The sequence below is a fragment of the Atta colombica genome, unplaced genomic scaffold, assembly GCF_001594045.1.
Source record: "Atta colombica isolate Treedump-2 unplaced genomic scaffold, Acol1.0 scaffold321, whole genome shotgun sequence".
Taxonomy (NCBI): Eukaryota; Metazoa; Arthropoda; class Insecta; order Hymenoptera; family Formicidae; genus Atta; species Atta colombica.
This window is the reverse complement of record NW_017259428.1, coordinates 263,983-277,413: the sequence shown is the minus strand read 5'-3', so window position 1 is coordinate 277,413 and position 13,431 is coordinate 263,983. Positions and strand designations below refer to the sequence as shown.

General features: G+C 37.2%; 1 protein-coding gene across 1 annotated transcript in view; it reads left to right on the top strand.

The window, feature by feature from the left end:
• The first annotated feature begins 11,421 nt into the window (after positions 1 to 11,421).
• Positions 11,422 to 13,431, top strand: part of LOC108690443 (runt-related transcription factor 1-like) — a 16,903-nt gene continuing 14,893 nt past the window's right edge. The window contains exons 1-2 of the mRNA XM_018197735.1: positions 11,422 to 11,734; positions 11,912 to 12,142. Of these exons, the coding sequence (XP_018053224.1) occupies positions 11,422 to 11,734; positions 11,912 to 12,142 (544 nt within the window). The remainder of the gene's footprint in view (positions 11,735 to 11,911; positions 12,143 to 13,431) is intronic.

Here is a 13,431-nt window from a genome sequence, read left to right as displayed (position 1 = left end):
CGCTTGCACCGTTACACGCGTGCTGGGGCCGAACGACAAAGTCGTACGTATACGGGTGACGTTAAAGCGGGACCATTGGCTCAGTCCAGATTGCATCGGATGTACTCTTGGTCGGATTGTTGAGGTTTTGGGGTGTACCTAACCGCCGGATGTACTCCTCCCCCTCACCCGATAATCCGTGGAGAAGTAAACCTTTCGCTGTCGTTTAAATTTCGATGGTATGGCCATCGATAGCTCAGATTATCTGTCATGATCATTTGGGCGTTACGAACTCGCGGAGTGTTGCGTAACCCCGTATCAAATATACACACATATATGTACATATAAATATATATTTCAATCTTCTGTTTCCAATTCAATAAGTAATGTTTATCATAGTTTATCAACACGATACTTTCAAGAACGTACGAACTTTACGAGTTTAATTTAATTGTGACTACCAAGCTGATTTCTGTATTAAGTTTAACAAATGTAATGTATTTAATGCTTTTTTTTTATCTTATTTATTTTTTTTATTATATATCTTTTATTATATATTTTAATATATAATTTTAATATTCTAATATAATTTATATTTAGTGTTGTGCAAGGTACTCTATTTTCAGTACCTATGTACAGATATAGGTACTAGAAAAATAAAGTACCCAAGTACTGGTACTTTTATTTTTAACATAAAATTTCAGAATAAATTGTATTTTGACAATAAAATGACGTCTTCAACGTTATTTTGACGTCAAAATAACGACTTGCTTGTCAAGTATGATCTGTGTATTTCATGTATCTGCACGTAGTATTTATTTATTATATTTTACATGTATATACATAAATGTTCTATGCAAGTAAGTGTAATGTATAAAATAAAATGAAGTAACACTTACAAAGCCATTAATTAATTTTATTTAAATAATCCGTTTATTAATATTTACAGATTCACTTAGTATTAAAAAATAATAATGAAATATATGAAATGTTTGAATAAATTAAATAAATATTAATAATGTAAAAGTGCCTACAAAAAGCCAACGTAGCATCAGAGTGTGCAAATAAATTTATTAGAGAGTAACAATATAAAAAAGAAACCGTGAACATTTCGACCTTAATTTTTTAGATCATTATTAGTAACAGTTTTTAATGTCAAATCAAATAAAGTTGAAATAGAAATCACGATCAAAATAACAAAATATATGTAACACTCTGTCTTACGACAAAAATATTGCTAATTCGATTGATCTTCTAAATATGATCTCAAAATGTAATATAAAATGGTGGCAATTATTATTATTATAGAAAATTGACTAAGTGTAGGAACAACATTGCATATTGCAGTAATATTGCAGAGATTTTGCAACGATATTGCTCCAAATTGCTATGCTGTATGGATAGGTACTTGTACCGCATAATATTGATAATTTCTATTGTTTCTTTAATGTCTTAAATATTTAACAAAATCGTTTTAATCGAACAAAACTGTCATCCACAAAAGTGACGGAATCTTTGCGAATTTTAAGCGTCATCCAAATATGAGTGATATGGTAGTTAAATTGTCAGTCTTTAGTTAGTCATGCGAAAATACTCATGTCATTAAACAAAATGACTTGAAGTCACGGCAATCCTGCACGACTAATTGAAGATTAATAAAAAATTAGAATTGAAGATTATACACATCGATGGATACTTTATCTTATTGATAATTTATTTTATTGATCAAAATTTTCATTGATTCAGAGATTTTAAAACTTTCTTTATGAAAATAAGTTAATATTGGCCCAAAGATAATGATTAATTACTTACTTTATTTATCAAAAACATTGAACAATAATTATTACTCAAAATAAGTAGTTAATCATTATTTTTCAATATTAAACAATAATTAATATTTAAAATAAATAATTAATTATTATTTTTTAGTATGAAAATTTTATGAGAGTTTCTAAAATAATTAACAAGCTTTTAATGAAAAAAACAATTCTGTTTTTCTCTCTGTAATATTTCGGAGCTTTGTTTTGATTTTATGACAAATATCACCGATGACTTATCACTTAACGTTTCGACGGGCGAACTCAGTGCATTATGTGTCTATCTGTTTATTAAAGCGGTATGAGAGACCACCTCTTTCCGTAATGGCGCGTGTCGGATGTAGCTTGTATGAGTGCTCGTAACCCGTATCAGGATGGATGGAAAAGTGCCTCCGTGTCGCCATCTCTGTACCTAGCTTTGAACGAAAGCGTCATTTCCTGCGTTCTATACCCCGGGAATGCATCGGGATACAAAAAAAATTATGTCAAATGTAAAATTAAACCAAAAAAAAATATAATACGCAATCGTGTATCATTAAACATACATATATTAATCAATGTAAAGTGATGCCATCACTTATCGATGGGGAACACAAATGAAAAATATCTCAACACACTCTTAGCACATTCAATAGATATATAAAAAGATACTAGATAGATCGATATTTTTATACAATTGCTTCTATGTCATGACATTGAATTACATTATATCCGATATTTGTCTTTAGTTCGTACGAAAGCACGAATTTCGTGCTTTTATATTCGTTTTTTTTTACGATTCCTATGTTAAAAGTTTTATTTGTTAAACACATTGCAACATTGCATTCGCGTTCGTAAAGAATTGCATATTTGCTCTAACGAAGAATAACCCTTTTCTTTTTCTTCCTCTCTTTCTCTCTTTCTCTTTCTACTGAACTTTTAGTAACTACTTTTAGTTGTTCGAGAAGCCGTCTTCTTCTGCCGCGCGTACACCACCCACCCCTGTAATTCTCTCGCTCACTCTTCGGGAGTCTGCAACCATCCCCGCTGAAACCGCAAGCCCCCTTCACCCGCCCTTCGCTCTCACACCACGTAGCTACTAACCATTCAGGAAATGTTTATTCTGGCCTTTTACGGAGTGTTCCAAAGGATTTTTGGATTTTGTTCGTTCCCACAATTTGGAAGTCAATGACTTCTTCTCCCTCTACGAGGTTCTACGATTTCCTTGATATCGAATTTGTTTGCTCTTCTAGACTACCCTAATTCTTTTTGTTCGCTGTAAGATTTATTTTTTTTCGTGATTCCTCTTGATTATCTATCAATCTTACACCTTGTTCATTATCAATATTATGATCATAGATTCCCTAACAATAAGAGATAACACGATATATGAAGAAGATAAGAATTATTTATATTAGAATCTTTTAAATTCTTTTTAGAACAAGATCTAAGAATCTTCCATTTTCAGGAACAAAAGAGTTCAATTTTACGTTTTATAGAGAAGTTTTTGTTGTTTTTTTATCCCTTTTTGTATTTGAGATTATGAAATTATAATAGCGACGTGCAATATATCCATGAACGAGCTAAAAGCAGTCTAGTGTCTTCGAGAATGGGAGTTCTCCGGCGATCTTAGCTCTTACAGGGAGAAGAGAACGTGGATGCCGCCAGTGGGCTGGTCAGGCCACAGCACCGCCCCTTGACTCTCGACTTACTTTTGCCATCTTGCCTCCGATTCTGCGGTTAGCCCCACTTCGACCAGAAACCAGGGAAGCCGGCTTGTATCCGTCGGTCGCAAATCGGACCCACGGATCAGATATAATATATGAGATGTTCATGATAGAAAATGTCATTTTCTTCTAATTGTAAGCCAAGCTACAATTTAGAAAGCTTCTACTCGATCTAGTGAATATATTATAATATTATAAAAAATTATATGATTATACATATTATTTTAAAACTCTTCTGTTATATAAATTGTGTAAACATTATATATAATATTTAAATAATATGTTAAAAAATTTTTAATTATATTATTATATAGTAAAAGTTCTTTAGTCTTGAAAAAATAATTTTTAATTAACAATTAGCAACAATATTATATATGTATACAAGATGAATGCATTTAAAGATTAGCTCTTAGGAGAAATAGGAGAGAAGGATTATTTAGAGGAAATAAAATCAAGGTTTTGAATCGTATGGAATGCTGTGTAATGATATTTTTCCTTCCATCCAATGACTAGGAATCAATGTGGGTATGTATTGCGTGTACGCGTTTATTCAACGACGTTGTTTCACCAAGCTTCAATGCGATCAATGATGCATTTTCATTACGCAATTTGAGCTTTCCATCAAGTATCGCGCAATAATAGAGATGTTTTTAGTCTCTAATCTAAATTGTATCAACTATATGGATTCATATAGCATATACAATGAATAAATTTTTCTTTTTCAATTTTATGGCACAAAGTTGCATAAATATAATTTGAATAATATGTATATTTAGAATAATATATGTAGAAAACAATATATTTTTATTATGCTTTTAGATAAATATAATTTCTCGTAAAATGTAATATTTCGATTTCTAAAAAATTACATCTAATTAATTAGATTCGACTGAAACGATGGCGATTAAGATGTTAAATTAGAGAACAAAATTAGAAAGAATAAATTTTTTAAGGAAACTTTCTGCGTAAAAAAAAATATCGAATCATATAGAGTTAGAAAGATTGCACACTTGAGCGTGTCCGATTTATCAGTTCACTTGGATGATATGATGAAAAGGGAATCAAGGGTAAACGAGGGCGCGGAAAATCAGCCGTCCGGCTGTGCCCCCGTCATTCGGTGCAGCGCGGCGTGGAACGCTGTGCGCGGCCATAATAATAATTTTTACAAGCCCGCGTGTAATCAAGGCTGCGCGTTACACATGTTCTGTCCGTGGGCGCCCCCTACTCATGGCACGTACGACCCCCCTCGTCGACACTGTAGGGGTGGCTACGGCACGTAGTAGGGGCGGCCATTCGCGAGAGGGGGCGAAGAGGAGAAATGGAGAGGGGAACGGGTTAGAGAGTATCAGTGGGGTATTCGTGGATAGCGAGGAGAGGAGAGATCGACGGTGGAACCGAGACGGAGTATACTCGGGGCGAATGCGGTGTGTAGGTGGGAAAAGGGGTTGCCAGGGATGACGCGGAGAGGTGCGGGAAGGAGGGGGGTGGTGTAGTGTTCACGCGGCACGATCGCTGGTGCTGCTGCTGCTGCTGTTGTTGCTGCTTCTGCTAGCGCCCCGGTCCTGCCGTTCTTCGTGTATTGTTGTCCAATCGAGCGTACCGACGAACCGGTTTTCGAGCCGGACCGCACGCGCCAATATCGCTCGTACAGTATGGTACGAACTTTTTTTGGGTGGGCGGTCATTGAACAACGGGATGTTATTGGTCGATCGCTGTGACACATGCTTGCGTGCATTGGGATCGAAGATCTGGTAACGCTGCTATTTATCGCAGTGATTTTATCGACGATTCGCGGTATCCACACGCGATCGTAGATTATCGAATTTTCACCGATTGACAATGGTTCCATAGATTCTTAGCTTAGTGGATTTGTTTTTATCGCTGATTACGCGCGCGAACGTGAGAGCTCAATTCTTCGTTGCTCCATATACGGTGTGGTGTGTTGGATTTTATTTGGTGATCCATTTGATTATCTTTGTTTGTTATTTTTATGGTGCTCAAGTGAATGGTAACTATAACTTTTTTTAAGACTGTTACACGTACGATTGTCCGATCGAGTCTACAATAATTCTTTGCAATGTTCGCGCGATAATTGCTCGTTTTCGCTACCACGTGTTCGTGCCTGGGTTTAAAGATCGACGTGGACGAGCCAGTGTTATGTCATCGATTGATTGTGGTCTCCTGTAAAATCCATCAAGCTTTGATGGGGTTGTCACGTGTCGGTGGGACGTTTGTGAGCTCGAGAGTCATCGAACAACGAAGAGTGTCGTGCTGGAATTGACTAGTCAGGATCTGTGGTGAATGATGATTCTTTCGATCGATCACAACTCATGGCACTGTGCCGAAAGATTATATTCGATTTACGAGGAAAAGAGCCTTTCTATTTCAAAATATAAAAAATTAAGTGAGTACAGTTATTATCTTAGAAGAAATTAAGGAAGTTTTTATGCAATAACATGAACGCTAAAGTCATATTATCTCTTTTAATTAGTTATTAAGAAGAAGATAACCTGACCTTAGCATTCACCGTATCTGGATAAACGGTATTGCAAAAACTTCCTATTAATTTTTGTGCTTGACAATATTTTACAGAAATTTTATAAGAATATTAAATTAAGGTTGCTAAGGATTTTCATTTCGTGATACAAGATATTCTAATCGGATGATTGTTTCCATAATAAATTCTCATTTCAAATTGTCATCATGTTAGGTATGGCTATATAATTGTAAACAGTATACGTAAGCAAACAGAGGCATTCATATTTTATTTCCTAAACACATTAGACGTTATATAGTACTCGCGACAACAATTACGTCAATAGCGCAGCTCATTAATTAACATCCTTTAATGCATCGCCACATCGAACTGTATCCTACACCAACTGTAGTGACACGATTGCTAGATAATCTAGAAATAGAAACACGTGAAATAGTTGATCTCTTTTAGTAGGTATATCAGTAAAATACTAAAGCTTTATAGATTAGATTAATTCAATGACTGATGCTTGAAATAATTTTATTATGAACAAAAACATCGAAATAGTAAATCTTAAATAGTAAATATTTTTAGCTCTACATTACCTGATTTTTTAATGTAATTACTCGCGTGGGGTTTCTGGCACCCTAATATTATATTTCGATTTTCATTACTTATTATTTTTATTATTTACAATTAAATAAAAATTGATAATATTCTATAAATCTTTTAGACAAAAGAAAATGCAAAAATTTTTTTTTAAATTGTGAAACGATTTGCGTTAAATATAATAATGTGTACAAGTAGTATTATTCATACATTTAATAAAACTTGGATGTATTCTACTGTATTTTGGACATACGAGTAATGAAGGATTAAAAATATTTGTACAGAATATTATTGTTACGTCTTCTCACATTGTCGTCACGATACTGAGAACCGCAATTGTCTCAGATTCTTCTGAAAGCTTAGACTTGGTTGGAAAACGAAAGGCGAACTTACGGATTTGAGTTCGCGAGCAAAGAAACCGATACTCGTGGAATAGCAGAGTACCTGGTTTGCCGAGTCCAGCAGTTGATCGGAGCGTGACGAGCGGTAATTGAATGTAGGTATGGCATTTGCATTGACAAGCTCCAACAGAGATAATTCGAATCTCGTCGAACGCAACGGTCCACACGGGCGTTAGGTCGTTTGTCAATACGACGGCGGCCGTCCAGTTTCCACGTTTCCAGCGGTATCGCTGTTTGTCACCGTCTCGTCGGTGATCGTTCGCCACTGAATACACCCGGTGCATACTTCTGTAGCGTGAATGCGTTTCGTTTCGTTTTGTGAGCCATGACGTTACTGTTAAATGTCAAATACGCGGCAAACCGAAGAATATTATGGCCGATAGTCATCAAGAAATTATTATTCTTTCTTTATAAAAAAACAGAAAGAAAACATTTGACATAAGATTTTGGTTCGAATTCAACTTTCTATCTCTGAATAACACAGTTCGAATTTAATCAGCGCTTCATTATGGAAATTTTTATAATAAAATGAGATATAAAATAGAAAAAAAATAAAAGTCAAAGAAAAATTAAAATAATTATCTGCCCAACATATTAAAAAAAAAAAAAAATAAAATAAAAATAAAAAATTGCCAAATTTTTTCCGATTAAAATTCCGACTATTAGGATATTTCAATGCGCATAAAAGCGTTAAACTGATAAAAATCTCGAATTTGTAGATTTTCTATAAGTGGATCCGTACATATCCGTAGAATCTGAGTGTTTGCCTGCCGGCAGATCCGCGACCGGTTGGATATCGTCAGGATATATTCGCGCAGGAAATGGGTAGTTCCATTGTTTGCACATTCGTACAAACAGTGCAACTGCGAGGATGCGCCGGGACCTCTGTTTGATTTTCGAAAGTGAAGCTTCATTGTACGAGATACTGTTGTACGAATGTTCCGTTGTATATGAAACAACTGTGCGTTTTGAGAAAAAAAAAACATATAGGTATCTCGATTGGAAGGAGCGATTTGGAAAGAATGTGTGCGTGCGTATATGTGTGTGTGTGTGTGTGTGTGTGTGTGTGTGTGTGTGTGTGTGTGTGTGTGTGTGCGTGCGTGCGTGCGCGCGCGCCACACAATTATTGAAATCATACAAATGACATTTTCACAAGTTTTTACGCGTTACGTACGCCAATGCTGGATGCTGGAAATTTCGCACGTACGTAAATTCAAATATCGGGTTTGACGTGATTAATTCCGTGGAAACTTTTGCTCGGGGAATCTAATTGGAAGTATCGAGGTGTTGCAACGCAGATCCGCGAGTTACGCACGCGAAAGGAGAGAAAAAAAATTGTACGCGCGCGCATACAAGCCGTAACGGAGAAAACCGATCAAATCAGGATTCGATAGATCGATCGAAGTCTCCTGGCTCCCCACCGCTGTCCAGCACGCGAGCCATACCGCAAAAGGGTCGAGGGGAAAGAGAGCGTGTGAGAGAGCGAGAGTGCCGGAGAGAAAGAGAGTAGTCGTCGCGAGAGGGAGAGGTCGGGTCCGGTGGGAGATAAAGCGATAAAGAGCGGCGTGCGCGCGAGAGAAAGAGGTTACGCCAGGCAGAATGAGGGACGGAAAGAGAGAGGGCGAGGAAGAGAGCGAGGGAGGGAGTGGGAGAGGGAGAGGGAAAGACAGAGAGAATGAGCGAGCGCCAAATAGGGAAGGAAGGTTGGAAGGAGTGGGGTGGCAGAGGGGTGTGAGAGAGGAACTGGTAAGGGGAAAGGGATGCTGCGTGTGTTGGCATGGACCAGTGCGTCAACGGCTGTTGCCTCACACGAACCGCCGAAATTATAGTTAGTGACCCCCAACGGATACTTCGAAATTTACTCTCGGCTATCGAGAACGCTATACCGAGACGGAACTGCCACTTTCGTAGTTATACGCGGGGGACGAAGATGATTCGAGGGTGCCGCTAACGAACCGCCAAAGGGGTCCCTTCGGGATCACCTAGGGGGGGACCGTCGTAGAGAAATGCTTCGAGCTCTCTAGGTGATCTTGACGCGTTTCGAGAGGCTGCAGATTATTATACTTGTTATCGATAGATTGTTTCAGTGAAGTGACTGAATTTGTTCTCGTTTCTAGAACTATTTGTACATCAAAGTGCGCGATTATATGAGGTTTTTTTTTAGTGGCGAATAATGACAAATGTGATGTCGTGTAATTGATCGGTAATTGCAGTCGCTCAATTCAGCAGAGAATTTGAGCCGGAGTTTGAGACGCGAGTAAGTGAGACTTTTGAAAAGAGTTTTTTTTCGTTACGCGATTATTTCAAAAGTGTGTTCTTATCCTCGACATCAGTTAAACTAATATATTTTGACTATACTAAACGTTTTATAAAACTTTTAGGTAATAAATTTCATTTTTTCAAATAACTAATATTACATCTTGTGTGTATTGTTTTTAAAGAAAAAGTTATTATTATCATCATTTTTCATCAATTTATCTCATTTTTTAATTCCTTTCTCTGAAATATAAGAGAATAGATCTGAAATATTGCAGTTATTGCAGTATAATTTTTTTCTTTTTTCCGCCTTAAAAGATTTTTGAAAGTGAATAATAATATGTAATCAGTATTATAAATTCTTCTGGAAGATGATAAACAGAATGAGTTCCGTAAGAGATTTGAATGCGAAGTTAAGCGAGAATCTTAGTCGTCGCAACATCGTTGAATCTTCTTACAAAAGAACGATAAGAAAATCGACGAAGCCATTATTATTGTTCTTAATTGTAAAAACATCTTACATTATTTTGCTACATGCTCCATCAATTTTCCGTCTTGCTTTTAGAAGGTGTTGAAAACGTGACAATCACTTTTTTATCACAGTATTTTGAATAATACATAACAATACGAATACATATCTATATATACTCACGAATTGAAATAATTAATTGTCATTTGTATGTCACATAGAATTAATGTAGTAAAATGATTTCAAACATTATTTTACGAAGCTCTTTATGTGCGGCCGAATATAATGATCGATCTCGATCATTCGAACATATTCACCATATAATAGACTACGCTCACAGTTGCTTTGTCGATTATATCTCCACCTTATCAATTTAATATGAGCCGACTCGTAATTTCAAAATGACGGGACCATCATTGGCAGGAAGCAACGTGGTAAACGTGGCCACGTGCAGTTTGACACGCGGTCGTACGTGCGTAGGGGTTGGGCATTCGTGTGGGGGGTGCCTACCGGCGGGAGTTCTTTTTCCCCTATTTTTTCCGTCCCCACTACCGTGCCAGTCTGCCCCTCCTGGAACCACCTGGATCTGGCGTGTCAGCCCCGGTGACGTGCGCAAAAATTACTGAATGAACGGTGACGTCACGAGCCAGCCGCGTGAAAAGTGTGCGAGTCGTTCCTGTTCGTGTCAACCGTTATTCATTCCCTTTCGTTTCTCTTCGCGCGTTACCTGCCGCTTCGATCACTCCGTCCGCTTTCCTCATTCGTCCCCGTAAGTGTCACGTTGTCGCGAAGGTCAGAGATAATTGGTTAAAGAATCTCAGTTGTATCTAAGATTACGATACGTAAAAGATTTCGTTGAATGAATTAAGGATGGCTCAAGTTGATCACCGACGGCCGCGAGGATATCGCGCGGCAAGAACGTTCTTTACCAAATAGAGTCCTTCGGTTTCTTGATGACGTAAAAAAGATTTCGCTGAATAGATTAAGGATGATTAAAGCATCGCTGATCCGACGGCTGCAAGAATATTATCGCGCGGCATAAACTTTCTTTGCCAAATCGAGTCCTTCGATTTCTCGATAGTTTCATTTTTCGTTTATCAAATTTCTAGATTAATGCATTAGAAGTTAATGTAAATCATTGTAGAATTAATAATTTAATTGTACAAGTAATTTTATGAAAAAAGATTTGCAACAAATTATGGCAGAAACTTTATATATTATTACATATAGGTTGTCTCGTGTTTTATTTCAGATATTTACAATCCATTAGAAGATAAAATTATAGAAGATAAAATTATAGAAGAATAAAATTGTCATGGCTTGATCTCTCATCGAAAATATGTCTCGAAAAATTTCACTTCTACAAAGGTTGACACTATAAACCAAGAAATAATAATCTCCGCACATCTGCCAAAGAAAGATTAAAACGATCCGCTGCCAAATTTATACAACAATGCATACTTATATAAAACAACTCGAAGAGAATTACGAATCGATCATTTATCTCGTCGCTTACGTTATAAAGGAAATTTGCTAAGGTTAATGACGTCGCGAAAATAAAAATTTTGGAAAGAAGTCTTCCTGCGGAGAGTCGAGCCGTCGAGTCTGATTCAAAAGATCATGCGTTCTTGAAGAATGCTCGCGAGACTCTCCTGATTCAGCGGCTGAACCGAATGGAAGGATGTTTCATCCGGTGTTCTGACTGCCTATGGATATATTCGGCCGTTGCAACGGCGGCGGCAGCGGAAGCACGGTAGCCGGAAACGGTGCTGGCTCAGTAAGAACGTCCAGTAACGAATCCGTGGGTGGTGGCGGCACGTCAAGCGGTACCAGCGAGAGCGGCAGCAGTGCAAGCGGCAGGATGCAGTTGACAGGAGCATCGGCTCCTGGCGCGGCCGCTTCGCCAGAATCGGGCGTCTCTCCGTTGACCGACGCCTACACCAAGATGACTAGTGATATCCTTGCTGAGAGAACTCTGGGTGACTTTGTCAGCGAACATCCCGGCGAGTTAGTTAGAACAGGTAATTGAATGACGATAATACTTCCGCAAATAGAGATTAGCAAGGATTATAGAAATTTTGTATGTGTATTGTGTGCGTATAAAACCTTTGCGACTTGTAGATAGAGTAATGTATACATTTAGCATAAGTAATATCAGCCATCTAGCTAATAAGATCATATGAACATTTTGATTATAGGCTCGCCGCATTTGGTTTGTACCGTTCTACCCGCACACTGGAGGTCTAATAAAACTCTTCCGGTGGCTTTCAAAGTTGTAGCTCTCGGCGAAGTAGGTGACGGTACCTTGGTGACTGTACGCGCTGGCAATGATGAGAATTGTTGCGCCGAGCTTAGAAATTCGACGGCTTTGATGAAGAATCAAGTCGCCAAGTTTAACGATTTGAGGTTCGTCGGCAGAAGCGGAAGAGGTGAGTCCTTTGCCTTCTCTGCTATTTCTTTCGAATAAAAAGTTTTCACCGATGAGAATCTGTAGCCTTTGAATGGATAATTCATTGCAACGAAACGAGGGATGAAAGTCGGACGACATTTTCTTGTCCTACTTTCCTCTTCATTCATAAAACTCCAAAGTTCCTTAGTCTTTGCTTGGAGCGTGTCGCCCTTCGTCTTTTATGCCGGAAGAAAATGCCGGAGGGGTAAAACACCGACGGCGGAAACCCCTTCAAAGAATTCGTTTACACCGCGTAGTAAGGGTAGGTCGTGGACGTCTTGAGACAACCCTCGTTTTTCCTTGGCTCTTCGAGGAAAAGTCTTACGTCTCCGCTCCATTCTAGGGGTTGGCTCCTCACGTCGAGAAAACCTTGGGGTGGGTAATGGCTTTTATTTGTCCGCATCACTGTGCGACCTTCTCACTTTGCCGCCCAACTTCGTTGAGGAAAGGGCGAAATGAGAGGGACCGAGTATCGTTCGAAGAAGCCGCCGACGTCGACTGGGGTGGGTGATATTAATTGAGGTTTCAGTTGAGTTTTAATTAACGTTATTAGAGCCGGTATTTCGTTTAACTGCGTCTTTTGAACTCATGCTAAAGCCTTTTGATTAATGTAATTTAAAATAATTGTATGTGCAATCCGACCTACTTCGAATGATTTTCATAAAGTTATTTGATTTTACGACTTAATGTTAATTACGACTTATTTTAAATATTACGCGATAGATGAATCAATAAGCAATCTTAATTTTTTAATACGAATTTGGATCGATAAGAATAAATTTAATAAAATAAATTTAATAAAATAAGAGAATTTCTATATTCGATCAAAGCGGATCTTAGATTAAATGTGAATTTATACATATTTGATTCTTTGCTAACCGTGCATTGACGTTTTTATTTCGGTCTTGAAACGCATGAATAAAATCAAAATAATAATATCATTTATTGACGAACAATTTAATAATTTTTGCTAATAAGTATTTTTATAAGAATATTTGTGTTATTAAATATTAATGAGAATTTTAAATTTGCAAATAATTTTATTATTTGGCAAATATTCCTCAGCTAGGAAGGAAATATTTTTCGCAACAAAACGAAAAATATTGTTTTCCTGATTAAGACAATATTTGAACTTGGAACTTTTGACTTTTTAAGACAGACGTCATGTTAATTCGACTATCGAGAGCAATCTTAATTTTGTTCTCAAAAGTTAAGATATATTAAGATTACTTATCGATACATTTATTAATTTTTTAACATTATTGATAA